Consider the following 24,112-nt stretch of genomic DNA (forward strand, 5'->3'; position numbering starts at 1 on the left):
AGGGGAGGTTCATTAAGCAACCACCTGACATGTCACTGCTTTTGTCCTGGCCAGTTAACCATGGCAACCCCCCCAATAAAAAGGGAAAAGACCTTTGTCAACAAGCACAGATAGTTCCTGTATCATCCTTTGTTACCACACACACACACAAAAACATCCTCACGAATCAAACCACAAAAACTCATCATGGCCCTTTTATCACCTACGTGTTTCCCTCTGACTTCACAGACACTAATGGAATATTCTGGATTTTCTAAAGGAATTTCACCAAGATGTGTTTCTCGAGTCGCTGTGGCTGAAACCACTTGTGTCCCTCCTGTCAGGCAAAAATAAATAAAAGAGATCTTTATGCTATATGCGACCCGAGTGATTACCAGTTCCGGCAATGATCATTATCTATTATGTTAACCGATCAAGCACAACCTGCTTCTGAATAAAAACACACACAAAAAACAACTTTAGAGCTGAAAAGTGGAAGTGCAGTGGGGAAGCAAATGTCAAAGCCCTGTGTCTGATGCTCACAGCTGTTCCTTTTGCACCAAAGACCAATATACCATCCTAGCTCAATGTGCAGCTTTTTAGACTCCATTTCATTGTGAGAAGATGTTGCAATATTGAGCTCAAGTTACAAGTTGTTAAAAAAAAGGTGGCAAGATATATTAACTAATTCATACGGTATCTAAATTAATCTCAGGATTCTGCAAATGGGATTTTCAAGCTCTCATCAAGCACACCTTGGGAAATTCAGGAGACGTATTTAAGGTTGGATTTTAGTTCCCATATGATGATTTTCTTGTGAAAATATAACGAGTGGGAGAGTTTTTTTCTGGGGGGGAGGTTACTTATACCATTATCTTTAAGAACATTTATAATTTCCCAGCAAAGAGTTTGATACTAGGTTGAAATCTGCGGTAACTTCAGTGGTATTTAAATTGCTGATGAAGCTGATATAACCTTGTATTAAAGCCATGATTCAGTGTTTGTTTGTTTTAATCTCTAAAATATAATCACACCTTGTAATTTGCTTTTTCATGCATTTATTTGTGCCACCCATGGACAACATTAACAACATGCACGTTAACAAAGTTGTCTTAAGTTAGTGTTTGTTTTCTAAGCCTCGCCCAAAGAACGTTTTCAAAGCTGGTCAGAGTTCAACACTGCCTGGCCATATTCCCACGTAATGTTTACATGAGGATTTATAAGAGTAAAGAGTTTGTCTGTTGCTCCAGAAAACTAGGGATTTAACCACACACCCCAACAACTAATGATCTTAAAAGTATCATTATTAGCCAGCTATCACATTCCTAGTGCAGTAGCTTCAGCAGGTGACTATCACTACAGTATCTTAGTGCATGCTGGGATACGCTCGTTAAGCTATAATGTGCAAAGCAACCTAGTGTAAATTCCTTCCTGTGCCAGTACAGGGTTTTGTTATATGCAGATCCAAAAGTTATTCATTTAACTGAATATAAACATATCAGATGGTGAAAAAAAAAAAAAAGTGGATGAACCCTTTGATAACCTGCTAATCAGAAAGAGAGTGTTCCGGTTTTCCTTGTTCATATCTGTTCTCTCACTTTCATTGTTAAAAATAAATAAAAAAAGAGCATCAGATTAAAAAAAAAAAAAAACTGATACAGAGAATTGAATTAGCCTTGGGTTTCCCCTTTGACGGTGCTTCAGAGAACAAAATCAGGAAGAGACACCTGGACAGGGCAGCAAAGTCAAAGCCAATCACAGTTTGCATTTTTTAAACGGCCTCCAAACAAAAATGTATGTTGTGTATGCATTCTCCACATTTAATGATTAAGTCACATGTTTGGTGGGTTAAACTGTCATCTCTGTTTCAAAACCAGTACCACGGTCAAGGAATGCTACTAGTTTTCACTGTGAGATTTTTAATCTGATGGAAATCCAGCTTTAGAAATAGCATACAGCATCAGAGATCCCAAATAGCCAAAGGGAGGTGGGGGGGGGCTGAACAAGACAAATTGTAATAGATCACAAAGATTAAAAAAAAGAAAAGCAGAGAATCCCTACCAGAGTATGACAGAGTATTGATATATTGTGATAGTATCCTCAAGGCAGTCAACCTACAGACCTTGTTATAGATAGTGCCTGCCTTTTCTGTCCCTATGGGTTAATATTTCATGAGAAAGGAGTTGGTCAAATCCTTTTGCAATATTAACCCCTTATCACCACCTTTGCTTTTCATATACCGAGTTAAAGATATGTTTGGTTCTCTTTGGTGTGGAACAATTGCATTTATTCACTGTGTCAACATAAATAAATACATAAACCAGAAGAAAAAAAATGTTTTGTTAATTTGGTGGCTGGGCGAGGTGTGTACCAACATAAGTGCCAAGCAGATTGCGTAACCCGAACAGCAGGTTTTCAGCTTGAACCAATCTTTGCATTAAGAAAGTATTTCATTTCCGTGTTCTCTGGAACAAAAACCAATTTTAAATGAGAAGGAAAACAATACAAACCAACAAACACATGCAAGGGCAATACCTACAGAACCAATTCTACCCCTTTAAATGTGTGCCTCCTTCTTTCTCTCTGCAAGTTTCACTTTCTCACCATACCATTCCACACACTAGGGTGAACAACGTCAGAGAGAATAGAATACAATGATATGAGAAGGAGAATAACTGCCAAGAATAAACCAGCTTTATTGGCGATGACAGCAGCCGAGCACCCCCTTCTCCCTCCCCCACACTCCCCGCTGCCTGCTCAGATTTTTTCTCTCTCTCTCTTTCCTGTCTGATGGCTTTTTCTTATTTTTTGTTTCATCGGCAGTGAAATTTTGCACTTTCAACTCCCTCCCTCCGCTCGAAGCCACAGAAGGCAGCTTGCCCTGACGTCACAGAGCGACGCGGTCCGCCCCCACGACGCCTCGTGGAGCCGGGCCTGCCTGTGACGCACACTCCCACGCGTAACCCCCGCCACGCCGCCCGCGATCTGTTTACTCAGGGCGAGCCTGCTGCTGAGGGAGGGGGATCAGAGAGATAATATAGACCCAGAGCTCGTTTTTGTCTCTGTATTTCATCCACGCAAAAACAGACAGAGAGAGGGAGAAATACGTTTATACAATCGATGCTTCAGCCATTCATTTCCAAGTGTTCTAGAACGAATAATCACGTGTTTATTCCGAAGGTGTCTGAAGGTGTAAATATAATTGAACAACTTGTCTGTCATATATATATATATATATATAATAGGAATAATATTGGAACTGATCACGTCCAATAGATTTTACTTTAGAAGGTGTCATTAAAGGTATTATTGAGATTTTCACATTCTTTCACTAAAGCTAAGGGCTAAGCTTTAACACACATCTGAAAATGTGTCAAATTTTAAGACTGAGGAAATTGGAACTTTATTTAAAAAAAACATAGTGATTTAAATATGATAAAATATCATATATCACACAATCTTTAAAAAAAATAAAAATCATTTCCTTTAGAAATGAAGACATTTTTACCAAGCTAAGCTGACACTTCTTTCATAGAATGAAGCTCCTCATTACAAAATCAAAATCAAATGTAGGGACATTTAGATAAGCATTTTGAAATATTGATGTGACACTTTATAACTTATTTGTGTTGTTTACATATTACGCAAGACTGAATGTCACAGTGCTAAATGTTTTATTAATATGACCTGTAGTGTGATAAGTGTTCAAATTACCAACTGCAAAACAACAGCAAAATTGTACCTGCACCTTATGGAAGGTGAATAGGCTACTTCAGAAGTTTTTTGATTAATGAATATATCAATTCAAAAACATATTGCGGCCATTAGCAATTAGAGAAATTGAATTAAAGATAAGAAACTACTATTTCAATAGTGTCCTGGAATCTCTTTACAATTCCTTTATAATGATATTTCCTGTCACACTTTCACTTTGCGTAGGTGAGTTTTATTCCTTGCCATGAAAGATGAGTGAGTTGGTAGGTAGTAGGGTAGTTGTTTTTTGTTGTTGTTGTTTTTTTTTATATTGGGGCCTGGTTAGCTGTGTGAGAACCCTGAACAAGAATGAATGTACTTGTCAAGAGATCTACGCAGCACCAAATATGACAAACTCTTATACAAATGAATAAAAAAATAATAATAAAAATAAACTTCAACTTGTGATTACATTTCCCTCTAAAAGCAGAAGGAAGTAGGTTCCAAACAACTGTGGTTTTACACAAAAGTGCAGCCCAAGCACATTTGGTCATAAGACAGGGAACCACAGGATTATAGGAAAAGACCTTGGGGATGTACTGGGTCCCGTGGGATTGATGTGAGAATTGCTCCCCACAATCCTAAGAGGTCTGGGATGTGGATGGACGAATCCATTACAATCCGAAGGCAGTGACAGTTTTCAGAACGGTATTGTTCGAGGGAAATAGCATCTTGCAGCCTGTATTGAGAGTGGTGGAGAATTTAAAGCACTTGTATTCAACCTTGTTGCCAGTTTGCTCATATGCAATTTCATTTTTTATTGTTGTTGTCTTTACTGCACTTGCACTTGATGACTGACTTGAGCAAATGTTTTAAAAGAGGAAAGCAAACAAGCACTAGGAAACTGAAAACAACAGAACCAAGTGTAAACGGGCTCTGCGACTGCACTCTCTTCTCTCTTGTCATCCTTGATTTTTGGGTGTTCGTTTACACTTTATCTGCGCATCCCCACTCAACAGAGATAGTCTTCTCCTTGTCCAGTCTGTAAAGCCTAGTCTGTAATTTTTCACACTTGTCGTTCGGGTGCGAGAGGTTTCTGTGAAACCCAGCCCTCTAATAAGTGGAAAGTCCACTGCTTTCAGTACACCATGAAGTAAATAAGGAAGTCTAACTGATACCAGTATGAAAAAAAAGCTTCTCTTTTTTCAAGCATGAAAAGATAGACACAGAAAATCCCATATGCTTTAAGGTTACCGTCAAGTTTTTAGAGTTGTACAAAATGAACGCTCTAGTGAACACAGCATTACAGTAACTTAGCACATAAGCACCTGGAGGATTGAAATGTACATGGGGAATGAAAGGGAAATGAACTTATTTTTTTAAACTTTCTGTTACCACATGTAAATCCTTTGAAGGTAGAGGGCACTTGCACCCCCCCAAGGGAAGCCCCTCATTCTTGTAACCACAACCATTGGGATTTGACAGAAAGTCCCACAACCAGTCCATTCAAGACACCCAGAACTACGTTTGAGTAGCTCTTTTGATTCAGAAAATGACATCTCCAAACCCTATGCGCTCATTTCCCAGCTAAACCAAGGATCGTAAACTGAAAAGCTGCCACCTGGGGAGTAGAACACGGCGACCATTTTTTGTGTGCCAGCACACCCACACAACTGTGAGAATGTTTTTTACAGAGGTTAGGACCAGGAAGCAAACTTTGATCTAATTTTATTTAACAGGAAATCAGTCATGTAATTTTGTTTACTTGCATTGGCATGAGAATAGGGTTAACAGCCTACACAAACAACAACAGACTATCCCTAATGTCCACCTTATTATTATAGAACAAGAATTACGTTTCTGTCAATGCAAATATTGTACACACATACTGTTCTCAATCCCGTCTTATCTGCCAGCAGCTATAATTAACCTTCAATTAACAGATTACAGCCTAATTTAATGGGTGTGGACCTTTAGTAAACTGAACTATGCCAAAAACAAGATAAATAATATACTTCATATATAAAACACACAAGACAAAGCTTATGCGATTCAGCAGCATTCAATGATTGGGTCCTGAGATCCTATGAGGTCACAATCCCCAGAAATAGCTGTTATTTGATCATCAGTTTAGTTCCAATGAATGGAATGTGTTAATTATATGATAATTGAAGGTTGTACGTTGTTCCTTATTCACAATACCGCTATAGAAGCCATTGATTTCAGATTACTTTAGGGGAATACGCAAGCAGTCTTATTGGGGTCAATCCTGAATGGCCTCTTAAGTCCGTAATGACCTTTCGAAGCCTTCTTGTCATTCCAGCCAGGAGGGTTAGAGTAAACGATAGCTGTGGAGTATAAACAGTGTCTGGCTACTTGAGCTCAATTGCCCATGGACACAGTTTTGTTTACAGAGAACTATGCTATTCATAGCTGGCAAATATGAAAACAAGACATTCCCTCGGTCTGACAGGGAAACAACTGCTTCTGATGTATTATGAGACAGAACAAGAAAAACACTGATCAATACAACTTAAAAGGTGAGTAACATTCAATTAGACTGAAAGTTGCAGTGAATGAAACAGTCAAGGTGGGATGGGAGAGGGGGTCAAGGAGGAAGCTTTCCTTTTTGTCCTTTTTTGATGCTCGTAAAAAACCTGTTCTTGTAGCTGTTACTACTGCGTCAGTGAAGAAGAGAGGGAAAAAAAAGCGAGTGGGCACTCCCTTTTGTACGCCTATAAATAAGTCTGACGTTGGATGTGCCGATCTGAATGCACATTATGAAAACACCACGTGTTCCTCTCCTCCCTAGCCTCTCTCTCCTTCCCAACTTCCCTCCCCCTCTCCCTTCTCTCTCACTCCCTCTCTCCCTCTCTTCTACGACCCTGGGTTTACTATGACATCAAACCGGCATGCACCGCGCTGTTTGCAGTTTACCCAGGCTCTCCATGGCAATGCGCGCAAAGGCCGGCCCCTTATGCAAATTAAACAGGAAGAAAACGTCATTTCTGGCCAATCGGAGCGCTCTGAGATGACATAATGGAATTTGGGAGGATAGAAAAGCTAGCGCCGCTGGCCCGAGCGCTCAGTTCAGTTTGTAACACAGGCGGCGGTCGGAGTGGCGCTACAGCGGGACGAGACGCGTCAACGGCTCCTGTGACAGAGAGATGAGGCAGACTACGGTTGTTTACGTAAAGTGATCGAGTAGATTCCCAGGAAACCGGAAATCGCACGATCTGTGGCTTACACATGAGAAAAGAGATCAGACTGAAGACGATTTGGGATTGAGTGGGGAAAAAAAAAAAAAAAAAAAGTTGGTCACAACTTAAAAGGACTTGTTTGTTTATTGTGTTCGCGGCTACGACAGTTTCCATCTTGCTGAGGTGCACACTCCTGTTTTTCCCCCTGCGTGTGTGACGGGGGATGATGGAAACACCCTTCTATCATGATGATGTGTTGAATGCTACCGGAGCAATCGCCAGCGCCTACTCGTACCGCACCATGATGAAGAAGGACATGAGCTTGAACCTCAGCGACCCGGCCTCCAACCTCAAGCCTCACCTGCGGGACCCCGATGGGATCCTCAACTCCCCGGACCTCGGCCTCCTGAAGCTGGCCTCCCCGGAGCTGGAGCGCCTGATCATCCAGTCCAACGGCATGGTCACCACCACCCCCACGTCGCAGTTCCTGTACCCGAAGTCGGTCACCGACGAGCAGGAGTTCGCCGAGGGCTTCGTCAAGGCGCTGGAGGACCTGCACAAGCAGAACCAGCTGACCGGGGCGTGCGTCCAGACGAGCGGCCTGGACCTCAGCACCAACCCCGCCCCCCCGGCCACCATGCACCCGGACCTCCCCGTCTACACTAACCTGAGCAGCTACACCAACGGGGCGCTGGGGACCACGGTCAACTACTCCACAGACACTGTCCCTTTCCCCCCACCTCCCTCCCACATTGGGCAGCAGCAGCAGCAGCAGCAACAGCAGCAGCAGCAACAAGCCCATTCCCGGCTACAGGCCCTGAAGGACGAGCCGCAGACCGTCCCAGACGTGCAGAGTTTCGGGGACAGCCCGCCCCTGTCTCCCATCGACATGGACACGCAGGAGCGTATCAAGGCGGAGCGGAAGAAGCTGCGCAACCGCATCGCCGCGTCCAAGTGCCGAAAGCGGAAACTGGAGCGCATATCGCGGCTGGAGGACAAAGTGAAGTCGCTGAAGAGCCAGAACACCGAGCTGGCCTCCACGGCGAGCCTGTTGAGGGAGCAGGTGGCGCAGCTGAAACAGAAGGTCATGAACCACGTCAACAGCGGCTGCCAGCTCTTGCCACACCAAGTGCAGGCGTATTAAGGACGGGCAGTGGCCCTGCTGTACGCCTCGGTCTGTATAAGCTCTGAACTGTTTCCTTGTGGACTCCAAAACGGACAGGACGTTATTGTGGCTCTAAACTAAAGACCCTACTTCAAGGACACTATTGAGTGGCACACTATCCTGTTTAAATGTAAAAAGATGTTTACATTTTGTAAAGGTGTAATATATACTATATAGTATACTATACTATATATAATACAGTATGATCTCAACTCACTTTGCCTACTTCTCAACTGAGTTTAATTTTTTTATTTAATATCCGCCTTATTGAACCAGAGGGACTCTAAAAAAATAAAAATAAAAAATGACAAAACAAGTATTTGCATGTTAGTGACAAACTTGGTGAATGCCATGGAATCTGCGGGGTCTCATCGAGTGCATGCCGTTCACGTGTATTATGCCTTAAATGTTTACAAGCACTTACGAACAGATGACAAATGTATATTTTATACAAAGTTGACTTGTACAGTGTCTTATTTCCTTTTTTTTTTTTTTACTTCGCAAATGTGAAGCTGTTATGAGCTTTGTTTCTGTTATTTATGTTGCACTGAGAAGTGTGTTTTTTTTTTTTTTTTTTTGTCTTCACATTCCAGATATATATTTCTACTTTGGAATCTGCATCCAAAAAAAGTGTTAACAAATAAAAGTTTTGCTAAATAACTTATACAAAGTGTCCAACTTTTTTTGTGTGTGTCTAGGTCGAACAAAAATGTTTATAATTTAATGGGATGGAATACATTGATTGGAAAATGTTAATGTATACATATCTTCAAACAACTAATGGTTAGAAATGAGGCCTAAAGGTTAGGATCAAGTCTCAACAAACTTTGTTTTATAAATCCAATCAGCACTTGATTAAATAAGGCCCAACCTCTTAATATAAAAATGTAATTATTTTGGCCATTGTTTATGTACATTACAGCTAAATAGTTTAAAAACCAATCATAAACTTATCAAAAGTGCTGTAAGTTGGGCAGGATACTTAAAATGTTGCAATTTTGTTTTTGTTTTAATAGTCTGTCAAGTTATACCTGTTTTATTAGAAGATCAGGTTCTTCCTAGAACTTTGGCACTGGATTCTTTGTTCTGGAAAGTTCTTCTCTGTTCTTACTCCTAGGAATAGGTCTGCCAATGTGTGGTATTTGAAAACTAAGTTTGTTATTAACAATACATTGACCTTCTGGTTCATAACGGATACATGGCACATTATATTATTTATAATTAGTTACAGATATATCTAGGGTTTTAACTGGCTTGGTGAAAGAAGCAAGCAGATGTAGACATGTTTTAACTTAAAAAAAAAACCAAAAAGTAAAAGTGAGTGCACAGTGCAGAATTATTTTATTTGGCATTTGTTGACTTGCAGCATACAGGTTTACAAACATTTAAAGTATTGTTTGTTTCCTTTTAAGCAAACTATTACACAGTTGTTTAAGAGGGTGTTGTATATCATGTAAACCTGTAAAACCTCAATCACATCCGCCAGATTGTGCTGAATCTACGCAATGTGTCACAGTAATCAGCAAACACATTTTGTACAAAATGTAACTACATATATTTTCATATTTTTATAGTGTGTACACTAACCAAAACAATATAGATCACAAAGGAACTTAATCTCTTTACCCCCCCTTTGATATAATAACTAAAAACACAAAATTACAAAGTGCAGACAAATATTGTTCTAAGAAAACCACAAAATAGCAATGTGATAGAATATGCTCTGCCCTCTAGGATTCCTGCACCTGCTTTATGCATGAGATAAATACATTTATATTGTTCGGGCAAATATGGTATTTTGTTTTTGTTTTGGCTGGCAGGGAGAGGTGATGTGTTAGATGTTATCAACAAAATATAATAAAGAGTGGCATATAACCTCTAGGTGACTGATTGTTTTCTGAAAGACTGGTTTATATAAATAAAGTCATTGAACTCCAGTAGAAATCTAATACTGGGCAACTGAAATAAGGTTGTAAATACCAATTTAGATTTTGTTTCAAAACTGCAATATATGAGCCTAAACAAATCACAAGATCAGTATCGAGAGTGTCAGAATATTAGAGCTTAAGGGCAAATGTAAAACGTACATGCCCATACAGTGAGGGAAAAAAGAATTTGATCCCCTGCTGATTTTGTACGTTTGCCCACTAACAAAGAAATGATCAGTCTATAATTTTAATGGTATGTGTATTTTAAGAATAACAACAAAAACATCCAGAAAAACGCATTTCAAAAAGTTATACATTGATTTGCTTGTTAATGAGGGAAATAAGTATTTGATCCCCTATCAATCAGCAAGATTTCTGGCTCCCAGATGTCTTTTATACAGGTAACGAGCTGAGATTAGGAGCACTCTCTTAAAGGGAGTGCTCCTAATCTCAGCTCGTTACCTGTATAAAAGACACCTGTCCACAGAAGCAATAAATCAGATTCCAAACTCTCCACCATGGCCAAGACCAAAGAGCTGTCCAAGGATGTCAGGGACAAGATTGTAGACCTACACAAGGCTGGAATGGGCTACAAGACCATCACCAAGCAGCTTGGTGAGAAGGTGACAACAGTTTGTGCGATTATTCGCAAATGGAAGAAACCCAAAATAACTGTCAGTCTCCCTCGGTCTGGGGCTCCATGCAAGATCTCACCTCGTGGAGTTTCAATGATCATGAGAACGGTGAGGAATCAGCCCAGAACTACACGGGAGGATCTTGTTAATGATCTCAAGGCAGCTGGGACCATAGTCACCAAGAAAACAATTGGTAACACACTATGCCGTGAAGGACTGAAATCCTGCAGCGTTTTTCTGCTAAGGGGACAGGACAACTGCACCGCATCAAAGGGACGATAGACGGGGCCATGTACCGTCAAATCTTGGGTGAGAACCTCCTTCCCTCAGCCAGGGCATTGAAAATGGGTCGTGGATGGGTATTCCAGCATGACCATGACCCAAAACACACAGCCAAGGCAACAAAGGAGTGGCTCAAGAAGAAGCACATTAAGGTCCTGGAGTGGCCTAGCCAGTCTCCAGACCTTTAATCCCATAGAAAATCTGTGGAGGGAGCTGAAGGTTCGAGTTGCCAAACGTCAGCCTCGAAACCTTAATGACTTGGAGAGGATCTGCAAAGAGGAGTGGGACAAAATCCCTCCTGAGATGTGTGCAAACCTGGTGGCCAACTACAAGAAACGTCTGACCTCTGTGATTGCCAACAAGGGTTTTGCCACCAAGTACTAAGTCGAAGGGGTCAAATACTTATTTCCCTCATTAACATGCAAATCAATTGATAACTTTTTTGAAATGCGTTTTTCTGGATTTCTTTGTTGTTATTCTGTCTCTCACTGTTAAAATACACCTACCATTAAAATTATAGACTGATCATTTCTTTGTCAGTGGGCAAACGTACAAAATCAGCAGGGGATCAAATACTTTTTTCCCTCACTGTAATACTTTTCTATAGAGATTTTTAGGGGCCAATTTTTCTTATTTAAGAGCATAAGAAAGATTACAAATCAAAGAAAATCATTCAGGGGATCTTACTCATTGGGTGGCTAACTGATCTCAACATTTTATCCAGCGCTCATTTTTAAGTAACCCAAAGGATCTGCTCCAATCACAGGGCAGGATTATTTGTTCCAACCCCCCACTACTCTTTGTGTAAAGACCTGCCTCCTTTTTATTTATTTATTTATTTATTTATTTATTTATTTATTTATTTATCTTTTTAAATTCATTTTTATTTTACTTCCATCTTTAGGCAAGAAACAGCAGAACCAGCTTATTGAAAAGTAAGCACATGAGTTGTGGTCCAGTCTGGTCCCATTTGCCTTCACAGTAGATGCCAAAAAGGCTTTGGTTCTGCAGAAATTGTGGGCCAAATTCGTGATTAAATGCTTCTTGGGCACTTCTCAGTGTCTTGGGCACTGAGCTATGACAAAACAGTAAAGAAGGCCGGAGGATTTAAAATGCAGACAAGCTAGATTAAAGTCTAACTATGGAGGTTTTGAGGAGTGTGGCCATGTTTAATTTGCGTGCGTGAATTACTGTCTTGGCCAGGGGCAAAATTATGTTTTCTTGGTTATACACAATACAATACACATCGTTCCTTAAGGGGTTACTGTAGAAAAGCATAACATACCACCCATACCTTCATACTTCAAAGGTTCAACAACGCCTTAATTGCCACGGTGAAGGAGTCTTCACCGTGGCAATTAAGGCGTTGTTAAACCTTTGACGCACACACTAATAATTATCATTTTAACATTCGTGGTAAGGGATGTGGCCATTTCTATGAAACCAGTGTCAGTGTTAAACTTAAAATAATAATAAAACCTATAAGAATGAATATTATAACAATTTCCGCAGTCTGTCACCCTCCGTTTTAACATGGGCTTTTACTGCGCTCTAGTGGTTTGAATACATATTGTAACGCCATAAGCAAACCCCTTTTCAAAAGTTAATAAATAGCAATACTGTGGATAGACTCTTACAGCTGGTGTCACAGACCCAGATTAATACTGGTCTTGGACTCTACCTAAAATAACCAAGACTATGGGGCTGGGACACCAGCCTTTCATACATTTGATCTGAATCTTTCCACGTTGTATAGGAGTTTAATGGAGACCCAAAAAGGCAACCCATCAGAGACCAACATTTTAAATACTACCCAAACTGAAATTGAGTGTATCAGGGTCCGAGAGCACATATTGTTCTTTCTCACAAACAGACTATATGCACATACGTTGATGTTTACGACCTTTTAAAAGATGAACCTGTGCTAGGGCGTATTTGCGCAAGGCATATTTTTAACTGGAGTGACGGAAAGCTTTACGCACTGGGCAGGTTCATTAAATAGGCTTGATTAAACAAAGCCCAGCCTGTTACAGGTTGTGGCTATTGATAAGGTATATAAAGAGAGAGAGAGAGAGAGAGAGAGAGAGAAGGAAAACACGCCCATTTTTATGCATTAGATCCTGCGTTCAAGGATGTGAGACGTGTGCCTGCTGTGAGTATTTGTTCAGTTAGCTGGATCTCTCGGAAACCTCCACAGAAACAACATGGCAAGGCCGGCGTGTTCCCTCTTGTGTCTGGCCGCCTTTTTTACATTGACACTCTCCCAAGGTAAGTCAAAAGGGTAGTCAAGAACCACAATGAGAAAGTCACCTCGAAAATAAAGTGCATCTGGAGCGGGAGAAAGCTTTCAGAGTTGACCAATGCTTCAGATATTCACATTTAGCAGGTGCCACTGCATGGACACTGTAATTGGTTTGGATCAGTCGGTGCGCCATCTCAGGTTAAGGTGTTTGCGAGAAGAAATGACTGTCTAAAGCTCTAAGGATCTGCGTGTTTTGCACAAACCACTGATAGAACGATTATGATGTTTTAATTAGGGTTTTAATGCATCCTATTATTTTACTAAGTCGCTCCCCGTTTTAATGCAAAAAAGGGCGAGTTTGCAACACGTTTTTGAGTGCACTACTGATCACCAATTTGAAAATCCTTTCTAGGAACAGACGAGTCCCATAAAAATATCCGCAGTTTTGTTTAGCTGCCTAAAGCTATCATTCAAACCATGCAATGGTGCCAAGCAGACGTCTGTTTGACACTTGTTGAGGGTTATTATTCGGGAAAGGTTTACTAACAGACACCTCTTTCTCCTCTCCAAATAACTTTGCTTAGTTAAATAAGTTTTATCACTAAACTTACATAAGGTGCTTGTTGGTTATAACTACCGGCGTTTATTTAGTTGTATTTGCTTAAAATAAAATGTGTATATTTAAAAGTGTATTATGTTTGCCTTATTATATGCAGAAGTGGACCGAGGACTCAGTGACCGTTTTTTTTTTTCTCAATTTCTACGTTTTTTTTTTTTCCCTAATAAAAACATTGTACACCAATTCTTTAAAGAAATACAGAATAGTGTGCAATCACAAACTGGCCCTGTATGTATTTTGTGGTGAACTCTGCAAATTAAAAATATTAGCCTACACCTGTCTGCATATGAGCTATACTACTACTATTACTATAACAACACCAGCTAATACACATAATAAATCAATGCACAATATGGAATTTGAGATCCGACTTTGCTTTACTTTTCATCGACTTTTTGTGGAAGGGTAATTTGAAGGCTGCATGAAAATCTCTTCCCTAGACTCAAAAAACGATAAGAAAAAGAACAAATGAATAGAGGGCAGGGAGAGGGTTAAATTGTATTGCTGAGGTTGGGCTTGGCTCTGAAATCCGCAGGTTTGGCACAGGGTGGGGCGCAGGAATGGCACAAAGCCGGGCTGCGACGCACCTCCCTCGGCTTTCAGTTTGAAACCGGAGCCGCCACTCCCGACCCCGGAGACCAACCTCACCGGACTGGACCTCGGAGACCCGGGCGGCCTGGCCACTTTTGGCTGGGGTGCATCTTTTGGTTTTCCACGCAGCAAGAAACGTGCATCAGAAATTCACCCACAAAATAATATAAATCATCTTGAAATATATAAGCTAATAGTGATTATGATGAAAATGAGCCTATTATTTCTACCATAGTAACAATCAATCGTCCAGATTAATATTAAAGTCATCTCTTTTCTTATTTGGATTGAGTAACTATTTTTGATAATGTATTTAATTGGAGAAACATTTATCTGCAGAAGCTGTGTGTAAAACCTTAAATAGCCGCCAGATGGAGAGCTAAGGATATCCAATAGAGAGGCCTTTACCAATAGGGCCTAGCAGCCACTTTTGTATTCAGTTAACAGAGCATTTACTTAATTAATTGTTATTTCATTAAAAACAAATTGCTTTTTAAATATCCCACAAAAGTTACCCTTCCAATTCAGTATTGGATGTAGCTTTCAGTTCAGTGACAATTCATTGAATTCATGGAATTTTGTCAGTTCCACATTTTCAAATAATCCCCCCCCGCCCCCCCCCACGCACACACATTGAATGGCAAATGTTTTTTTTTTTAATGTATTACTTTTAACGTTACTTGAAATAGTCTATTTTAAAACACAAAAACACCTGTTGATTTTCCCTACCGTCTCAAGCAAACAAATTAAAATGTTTTCGATATGCCTGTGGCAAAGAAAGCACCAGGCGCTGGATTATATATGTACATTATATACACTATCGTGTAGCTCTCATACCATATAGACGCATTTTTCCCCACTAGCTGTGTGTACAATTCGACCAGACGCTAGAGGGGGTGCTAAGCTCCTGCAAAATTAGACAGGCCTACAGTTCCATTTACTGTAAAAGTAAATGGGCCCTAATGTTTACATCTCTCTCTGGCTTTGTTTTAAGCATTTTAGATTTAGTTTTTGTACTAACCTCCCTTGTACCAACTGTTTTTTCTCAGAGAATGTCACACTGACGTCTACGCCAACTACTATCACATCCGCCACTGACAAAGCCTCCACAACTGTAACTTCTAATTCACAACCTAACTCGACGGTTACGAGTGTTACCACGACAGCCCCTCCTACGTCTACCACCCTGAAAACGCCACCGGACACTGTCTCTACTATTACTGCCAACATGACGCTCACCACCCAAATGGAAACGCCATTCAATTCCTCATCTACAGTCACAACGCCGGTCAATACCTCATCTACAGTAAAGCCCTCAACATTCACAACGCCAGTCAATACCTCATCTACAGTAAAGCCCTCAACAACTTTCACGTCACACCTGTCTTCGACCTTAAATTTCACCACCAGTCACCCGAATACGACCAACACGGGCACAACCGCTAATACCACGGAGTCCACACTCTCAACTTTGACTACAAGTTTTAACTCCACTATCACGACACGACCACCAGGTAACACAATTTCACATAAGATGTCCTGCATGTATTTGTACTGTGTGTTATGTCTTTAAAACAATGCTACTTTAAATGGCTTGCAGTGGAAACCAAACGGAAATAACTCAAAGCTCTGGAGGATTATTGTAATAGCAAAACGAAGAAACTAATAAATCAACAACCCTCAGATTGTACGGCTACATTAAAGTGTTGGCATCTTCCATATATAGCATTGATGCCAAATTGAAATGAAATCTAAGATGACGGGAACCCATTGAAATTGAATTAGGATCAAATTTAAGTGGAAGAGGAACTCATCCCTTAATTTTAGTAACTCGGTTTGGGAAAGAGAAGCGTCTCCCTCTCTGACATGTTTGTGTTATTCACTGCCTTAGATTTTGGATCCATCAAAGACCTTGAGAGAAAACCAGGGCTTGTGGCGGTGTTGTGCATCTTCTTTGTGGTCCTGGGCTTGGTGGTGGTAGTCGTCTTCGTAAAGGCCTTCAAGTCCAGGAAGCCCCATTTCGAGAAGCTGGAAGATGTACCCATGGTGAGTCAACCAAGAGGTAAACCAAGCAACACCGATTTGTCCTGCTGAGTGAGGGGACTTTGGAAAAAGGTCCCTTCTGCTTCCTCCTGCTTTCTGCTTCCTCCTTCCTTCAGCTGCTTCCTCCAGATGATATTGAGTACCTTTCAAGAGACAAAGACCCAGTTCTGTTGGGTATTACTTAGCAAGCATCCACCTGACTTGAATGACTAGTGAAGGTCATATTAGTGGCAGATGTAGACAATGCTGTGCTATGTGGACCCTTTTCGGGGTCTTAAGAGACCTATTAAACATCTATATATATTGTATTTTGTGGTCTCCTTTTAGGGCAGCATGAATGAGGGATCACCTTTCGCCCAATACCCTCCGAAATGATTCTGAAGACACCTCAAAAGACCTGGAAAAGACTGAAGACACTCGCACTTCTTTTTTAACCCCTCCCCCTGTTGACAGAGAACATATAATAGAGCTACATTTCTCTTTTTTTTTTTTGTGTGTGTGTGCACTTTCTTATACTTCTCCCCTCAGCACTTTTTTTGTTTGTGTGTGTGTTTGGTTAGAGCCAGCACATCGCGAAAAACCGCATTTCCTGTTTTTCTGAAGGCGGGGAAATGTCTTCTTTTAATGTTTGTTGAGTGAAACCACAGCTGCCCTCACGGGCCAAAACGAAGCATCCATTTATCTTGTCTGCTGAACACATATCTTCTCCTGAGGATAAGAGATGACGTCATTAATATGTTATGTGTATAGAGATGTGTGTATGTGTGTGAGGGCGGGGTTTGTATGTTTTCTGATTGTGTTTGTGTTGCAGTGACTTATAGTGTGCTAACTATGGGAATATCTGCATGATTAACCTTAGGTTTACCGTAGCACAATTACAAAAGGAGTTTTGCATCTTAGTTTTCCAATGGTTTCCTATAGTTTTAATCTGCCTCCACTGTGTTTTACATCACTGAATCACAGACATACCATAATATACCATAATAGATATTTCTAAGGCATGGTTACTGTGTTGGACCATGGTTTATTCATGGTAAAGTGTAGTAAAGCACAGTAAATGCCATAGCAAACCACTGGAAAACTATGGTAGAACCCTAATAAAACAATGTTAAAAGTGCACCAATCCTATAGTACATTTACCAAACTTGAATAAAAGTATTCTTCATATTTAGAAAATACTATTATGAGATATTCATTTCCTTTGTATTTGAGTTTTAGAGAACTCCAGGTTTGGATTCTAGTTGAACTCTTAGTTGATTTTATAATGAAAATAAGCTGCTGACTGAAGACACCTTTAAAACCAGCAGTATTGTGAATCTCCAAGACTTGGGCTGTAACATAATGCCAATGGAAAAGCCCTCTTAAAGTCTAAGATGAATCAGATACAAACCACACCTCTCAGCCCACACACCTGTTTACGACTTTTCCCCAAGCCTTGTCTTGCAGGAACACCTAGCAGAGAGATTGCAGCGGTTCAGTAATGCTGGGAATGGGATGATACTTTGGAATACAAACTCCTCTTACTTAAGCTCAAATAGTAATCGCACGCAGCAAGGTTGTAATGTAACTAGACTTTATGGGCTTTGCAAGGTCTTAGTTTAATAATTGAACAATGCCTACCTGCCTCCATAGTCTGGTGAAAGAGCCCTTGAGTGTCTCAATGCAAGGACATACTCCGACACTGACGAGCACTTGTCCCTGTTTCTACGCTATGTCCTTTGACGCGGCTCTCTGTTGTGGTATCCCACTTACATCATAGTGATTTTTGCAGTGGGAAGGGTTTCTAACAAGAAAAAGGCGAGAGTTTTGCAGGAACTAGGAAGTGTGCAGTGAAAATGCATCTGTTTAGCACAGGCCTGGGGAATTATGAAGCCTTGTGCGCTTTCGCATCGCTGCCATCACACTCTGTTTTTGTTGTTGTTTGTTGTTGTTTGTTGTGTATCATTTCAGCAGTGAGAACACAGCCAATATCAACCAGAGCTGCACTGAAACCACATAAGACACTGCCTATATGCAACATAGAATCAAATGGACAGAATTTAGTAAATTAAAGACCAGGTAAGGAGACCACACTACAAGGGATCATATAGTGCCATGTTCCTCACTAAAGTGTTGTGCAGGGCTACTTCAGGTACTGTTAATTTTGACAGGCCATACATCTACATATACATACATACATACATACATACCCTCCTAATCCTTATTCATAAGCACTTTGGTCATAAATTGGTTGTATTTTTTTGATAATGGGCTTTTATAGGATGTTTGTTTAAGTAATATATATATATATATATATATATATATATATATATATATATATACATAAAAACATATGGGACACATAGACTACATCTAGTTTCAGACGAAGAGCTACTCACTGAGTCTCAGGGACACTTCTTTATCCGTGGGACATACCATGAACACAGAGGATTTTACTAGACCGGCGGTCTCACCTTGACCCGACGGGAAACATCTCAATGTGTGTTGACATATTTACCAGACTGTAACCTCACAGTTTCTGTAAACTGCACAGATCGGACAGAACATTTAGGACCTTGTAACATTTTCTTCTTTCCGGCCCAAACAAGTCTGAAGGGGAAAGAAACCAGTCATGCTTTTAGTGTGCTTTAGCAAGTGTCTGCTGTATAGAGAGTTTGTGTCTGTAAAAATGGTCATCCATAATATTGATTTGCATAATTTATATGTACAGATTAAAGCAGGGAAATGATTATATTGGGTGTATCCTTTTTTTGTGGTTGAAAAACTAATAAATACTTTTATAATGTTCTGTGTACATCATTTGCCTGTACTACCAATCAACACAACTGTCAATAAGAATATGTAGTATAGCTCTGACTACTGAAAGCATATTCTTCTAATACTACTTTATTGATCTACACCATTGATCAGCCATAACATTATGACCACTGACAGGTGAAGTGAATAACACTGATAATCTCGTTATCATGGCACCTGTCAGTGGGTGGGATATATTAGGCAGCAAGTGAACATTTTGTCCTCAAAGTTGATGTGTTAGAAGCAGGAAAAATGGGCAAGCGTAAGGATCTGAGTGACTTTGACAAGGGCCAAATTGTGATGGCTATACGACTGGGTCAGAGCATCTCCAAAGCAGCAGGTCTTGTGGGTTGTTCCCGGTCTGCAGTGGTCAGTACCTATCAAAAGTGGTCCAAGGAAGGAAAAGCGGTGAACTGGTGACAGGGTCATGGGTGTCCAAGGCTCATTGATGGACGTGGGGAGCGAAGGCTGGCCCGTGTGGTCCGATCCAACAGATGAGCTACTGTAGCTCAAATTGCCGAGAAAGTGAATGCTGGTTCTGATAGAAAGGTGTCCGAACACACAGTGCATCGCAGTTTGTTGCGTATGGGGCTGCGTAGCTGCAGACCAGTCAGGGTGCCCATGCTGACCCCTGTCCACTGCCGAAAACACCTACAATGGGCACGTGAGCATCAGAACTGGACCACGGAGCAATGGAAGAAGGTGGCCTGGTCTGATGAATCATGAGTTCAAGGTGTTGACTTGGCCTCCAAATTCCCCAGATCTCAATCCAATCGAGCATCTGTGGGATGTGCTGGACAAACAAGTCCGATCCATGGAGGCCCCACCTCGCAACTCACAGGACTTAAAGGATCTGCTGCTAACGTCTTGGTGCCAGATACCACAGCATACCTTCAGAGGTCTAATGGAGTCCATGCCATGACGGGTCGGGGCTGTTTTGGCAGCAAAAGGGGGACCTACACAATATTAGGCAGGTGGTCATAATGTTATGGCTGATCGGTGTATCTATCAATCAATCAATCAATCAATCATATTTACAGTACTCTCCGATCACTACAATTGGATTACACCCAGTGGGAAAGATGCTCTGCCCTTTTAAGTGGTGATAGTGTATCGCTCTCAACGGCACGTTTGCACTGTTTACAACTACAAAGTTCGTGTGCCTTGTGACGCCACAGAGCGTCACTCCCAGCGGAGCAGATTTCGGGCATTCCTGGGCATGAGGTCCGCGGATCTGGCACAGGTCCTGGCAGGCGCCTTGGAGGCTCAATCCACTCTTCTTGCAGCGTGAAGCCGCTCAGTGTCAATGAAGTTGTCGACTCTACTTTCCGGCGTGTGTGTGTTTTTTTTTTCTTCCTCCTTCTACTTCTTTGTATTTTGTAACCCGTTATCAGCACGACAGATCTGCCCTGAGAGCTAATTAAGCGACGTTGACGACAAGTGAAACTTCTCCGGCCGGCACAGAAGACGCACACGGAACAACTGTCAAACTGTAAGTACAACAGCATTCAAGTTTATTAGAAAATAAAATCAGGGCAGTGGATGTTTAAGTGTCAACCGGCCAGAGCACTCGCCTGGGTGCTCCTTAACTGGGGTTATGCATTTGTTTTAACGTAATAGTATCAAAGTGAACTACATTAGTGGAAAAGACGTCCCTCTTTATAAGAATTAGCACACACTTCGGCACTGGGAAGGCAGCCACGTTGTTTGAAGTGTTTACTAATACAATGTCAGGATACTTTTGAATGCATTTGTTTCGGTCGCTGGGTAAACACTGCCGAGACAACGAGCGCTTCACCCCGGCTGACACGCCGTGCAAATACCGTGTAAAGCTAATTATGCCCTGCTAGGGGGTATATATAACCGCGTTGGCTAGTAAAAGGTCTAAACTACATTGTTCAATTCAAACTTTGTGTTGAGTGCTGTCACCGCCCGCAGTGTCAGCCCTGGTCCTAGAGGAGCCCCTACCCCGCTGGTTATTGTCCCAACCGGGCTCCTAATTACTTAATTGAAGCTTCGAATTGACTGATCATTTGCTTACATTTGACTTTTAAAATGGTGTAAACTCTAACACAGCTCAGTTCTGTCAACGTTGCTGTAGGCTGTGTGTTAGTTTAAGTGAATTCAACGTTAATAAGAATAACATGTTGTAGGAAGGTTATGGTTTGGATGTGAGAAATGCTGCGTTGTGCAGTTAGAGGTGGTTAGTCCAAAAGTAACGCAGAACCAACGTGGCTCAGACTTAACCTGATAACGTTTCGGTTTGTATCCACTAATGCACATGTGCTTTAATTGTGAGACTGTTGATTTTGTTAACACTCCAGAAGAGCATAAATACATAAAATGCATAATAGCAGTCCCTAATAGTAAGTTGCAGAACTTGGCTTCCAGCTTGCAGGATAGGCGACCTGTTATTGCAAGCGACATTAGATAATTCACTACAGTATTTCACTGAACCACATACCTGCCCCGGTACCTTATACTAAAATGCTATAGACACAAGTGGGCTATAGGCAACACACAGCCCATTACTGACCATTTTTCAGCATAAAACATCCATATGCAGCATGTGCCGCGGTTCATAACTCTACACATATGTTGTCAAAGACAATAACGTAAATGCGTTTTATATGTTAAAAACAAAAACGTGTGGATATGAAGTTAGTATTTAACTGGAGTAGGTGATCCCAGTTAGCAGGCTGCATACAGTTCCTTGCAATTTACCCTTCATGCTCTGTACGCAAATGTAACGTGAGAAACCCAGCAACTAACAATTATGAATCAACAAATGCAAACCAAGTGATGCACAGATAGTAAAGGCGCAGATCACAGTGATGTTTAAATAGTGTTTTACTGTGTTTTAGAGTACTGTTAGCTTTAGTTTTAGTAGTGTGAGATCATTTGCTTAGTGTAGATTGAGTGTTTTACAGTGTTATTTGTATAGTGTATTGTATTTTAGATTGATCTGAACGTGAAGGAAGGGAATAAATCACACCTTTCATGTAAGTAGTGTTCGCCTTATGTCAGACATGAGAGTTGTATTTATAATAACACACGTGTATCATGGGGAAGAAAGACGGGGTTGCTTAATAAGATAAGTTCCTTCTATACTTTTATACTTAATTTAAACCTACTACTGTTTGAAATGATTAGGCCTAAAGGGTCGGATTAAGGAAATGACTTCTTAAATTAAACGGGTCAATTAAGTAATTGAGAGCTCGGTTGGAGCAGGTTGGAGAACCACTGATCTAGAGGAATCGGTGACAAGTCCTCCAAAACGAGTCGATAGTTTTTAGTGTCTAGTGTTGATGTGTGTGAATGCAAAATACAACGTGTTTCGTTTTTAGAAACTGCCATTTTAGCTGAGCACATAGGCTTACTTGTAATTTTGATCTTAATTACGTGTGAAAAGTCTTTTTGGCAGAACACTTTATGTGCGTTAAATATAACGTTCATATATTTGAGAACCGATACATGTCTCCAGTTGTTTTGTGACACTTTTATGTAGAGAAAATACGCCTTACACAGACCACTGGAAGAACAGGCATTGGGCAAGAAAAAAAAAAAAAAGATTAAAAATAGCAAGAGGGTTTGATGTTATCTGCATCCATTAAAGGACTGGATACATATTTTTCTGGGTTTTTGCTGCTTTTGATCTGGCTTCCTTCACAGTGGCTTTGTGCATTGGTGTTTGAGATCACATGCATGTGTTAGCAAGGGGCTACATGTGTTCATTGGTACATTGTTCATTGAATACAAAAAGATCAGAACAGTTACATGTCTTGTGCTGAGGTACATGTAAGGCCACGTGATTGGTTACGGTACATAGTTTGGGCATTCCAGTGGTTGTGGGAAAACAAACATTTAAATAAATAATTCTCCCCATACACCAGTTTGAACTCTGAACATTTCTAGCTTGAATGAGCCTCAGCTCTATGAAAAATAAATAAAAAAGTAAAGGACACTACAGTCCAGATTGGACTTATTATCAAATGTTTCTGTTTCACTGGGGCAGACAATTACATACACATCTCATGATTGAACAGGAGTAAAGGTTAATGACATACATTTCTTAGTCACCCTTTTGGGCGTGATGAGCAGCTTGGAAAAATCACATTTGGTCTTAACTGTTGCAGGAAAGACATGATCTAGTCGTCAGAGAGGGACAAAGTACTGTGAGGAGGCAGTACTGGACTGTGGTTCATAGTGCACTGCATTGCACAATTATTGGCCCCATCCCAGTCATGATGGAGCTGTACTGAGATGTAAAAATATATGGACAATGCAAAGGATATGAATGACACATTTTTTCCCCTTCTTTATCAATACACTGATAATAGCTGTACTGAGGAAACGTGACATGCCTGCTGTCTTGAATTACAGCTCAACACAGTAGTTGGCTTCTGTGTGAAATATATGCTTGTAGTGTGCAATAAATTAAAGCTGCACAGAGACAAATGCAAATGCAATTGTGCTGTTAATTTGGTCATTCTAGTTATTAGCTGATGAAGAGCATTCATTTATCATATAACATAGTGTATGGCTTACGACTAACTGGAATTATGTCCTTCCACATAGATTCAAAGGAGATATTTTACCGTGATGCCGAAAACTTGGTGTTTTCTGCAAATTGCCATTTATTCCGCTTTCTCAGACTTTCTTTTCAAAGTGGGTTAGCATTTGTGTGGGAGTCTTTCACTTGTGAAATGCCGAGATAGGCTCTGTGTTCTGAGAACATTTTATAAATAAAACTTAACAAGAGGCCTTTGGAGACCAAACTAACATATTTCTGAGACCAAACTAACATATTTCTGAGACCACAAGCAGGAATGTCTTATCGCTCTAAAAAAGAAAGAAAAAAAAGTTTATATTCTCTGATAAATAATCCACCCATGTCTGGGCAAAGAGTCAAAATCATTAATTGTTTGTTTTTTGCTTA

The 24,112-nt window shown here is 40.6% G+C and overlaps 3 protein-coding genes across 4 annotated transcripts in view; all 3 read left to right on the forward strand.

Annotated features, from left to right (window-relative positions):
- Positions 1–6,748: 6,748 nt before the first annotated feature.
- Positions 6,749–9,916, forward strand: jund (JunD proto-oncogene, AP-1 transcription factor subunit). The gene has a single exon (XM_066695658.1). It carries the CDS (start codon positions 7,096–7,098, stop codon positions 8,014–8,016), a length of 921 nt encoding a protein of 306 aa, XP_066551755.1. The 5' UTR covers positions 6,749–7,095; the 3' UTR covers positions 8,017–9,916.
- Positions 9,917–12,954: 3,038 nt separating this feature from the next.
- On the forward strand, positions 12,955–19,162 carry cist1 (colon, intestine and stomach enriched 1). 2 transcript variants are annotated; one of them, XM_066695801.1, is made up of 4 exons: positions 12,955–13,150; positions 15,384–15,848; positions 16,226–16,396; positions 16,705–19,162. In XM_066695801.1, the coding sequence occupies exons 1-4, from the start codon at positions 13,087–13,089 to the stop codon at positions 16,716–16,718; spliced, it is 714 nt and encodes a 237-aa protein (XP_066551898.1). In that variant the 5' UTR covers positions 12,955–13,086; the 3' UTR covers positions 16,719–19,162. The 2 variants fall into 2 exon arrangements, with proteins under 2 accessions (XP_066551898.1, XP_066551897.1); XM_066695800.1 differs by having other exon boundaries at positions 12,958–13,150; positions 16,226–16,380.
- Positions 19,163–20,403: 1,241 nt separating this feature from the next.
- LOC136718587 (3',5'-cyclic-AMP phosphodiesterase 4C) overlaps positions 20,404–24,112 on the forward strand; it is a 134,116-nt gene continuing 130,407 nt past the window's right edge. Inside the window, exon 1 of the mRNA XM_066696363.1 lies at positions 20,404–20,665. The gene's annotated coding sequence lies outside the window, so the exon portion shown is untranslated. The remainder of the gene's footprint in view (positions 20,666–24,112) is intronic.

Source organism: Amia ocellicauda, chromosome 22 (assembly GCF_036373705.1).
Source record: "Amia ocellicauda isolate fAmiCal2 chromosome 22, fAmiCal2.hap1, whole genome shotgun sequence".
In the NCBI taxonomy this organism is placed as follows: Eukaryota; Metazoa; Chordata; class Actinopteri; order Amiiformes; family Amiidae; genus Amia; species Amia ocellicauda.

What these genes read in the sequence shown, in the direction of transcription:
- jund (XM_066695658.1), top strand. Translation starts at nt 7,096, where the DNA reads ATGATGGAAACACCCTTCTATCATGATGATGTGTTGAATGCTACCGGA.
- cist1 (XM_066695800.1), top strand. Translation starts at nt 13,087, where the DNA reads ATGGCAAGGCCGGCGTGTTCCCTCTTGTGTCTGGCCGCCTTTTTTACA. An exon ending in TACATTGACACTCTCCCAAG is followed by an intron (nt 13,151 to 15,383) that starts GTAAGTCAAAAG and finishes GTTTTTTCTCAG; the next exon opens with AGAATGTCACACTGACGTCT. An exon ending in TATCACGACACGACCACCAG is followed by an intron (nt 15,849 to 16,225) that starts GTAACACAATTT and finishes TCACTGCCTTAG; the next exon opens with ATTTTGGATCCATCAAAGAC.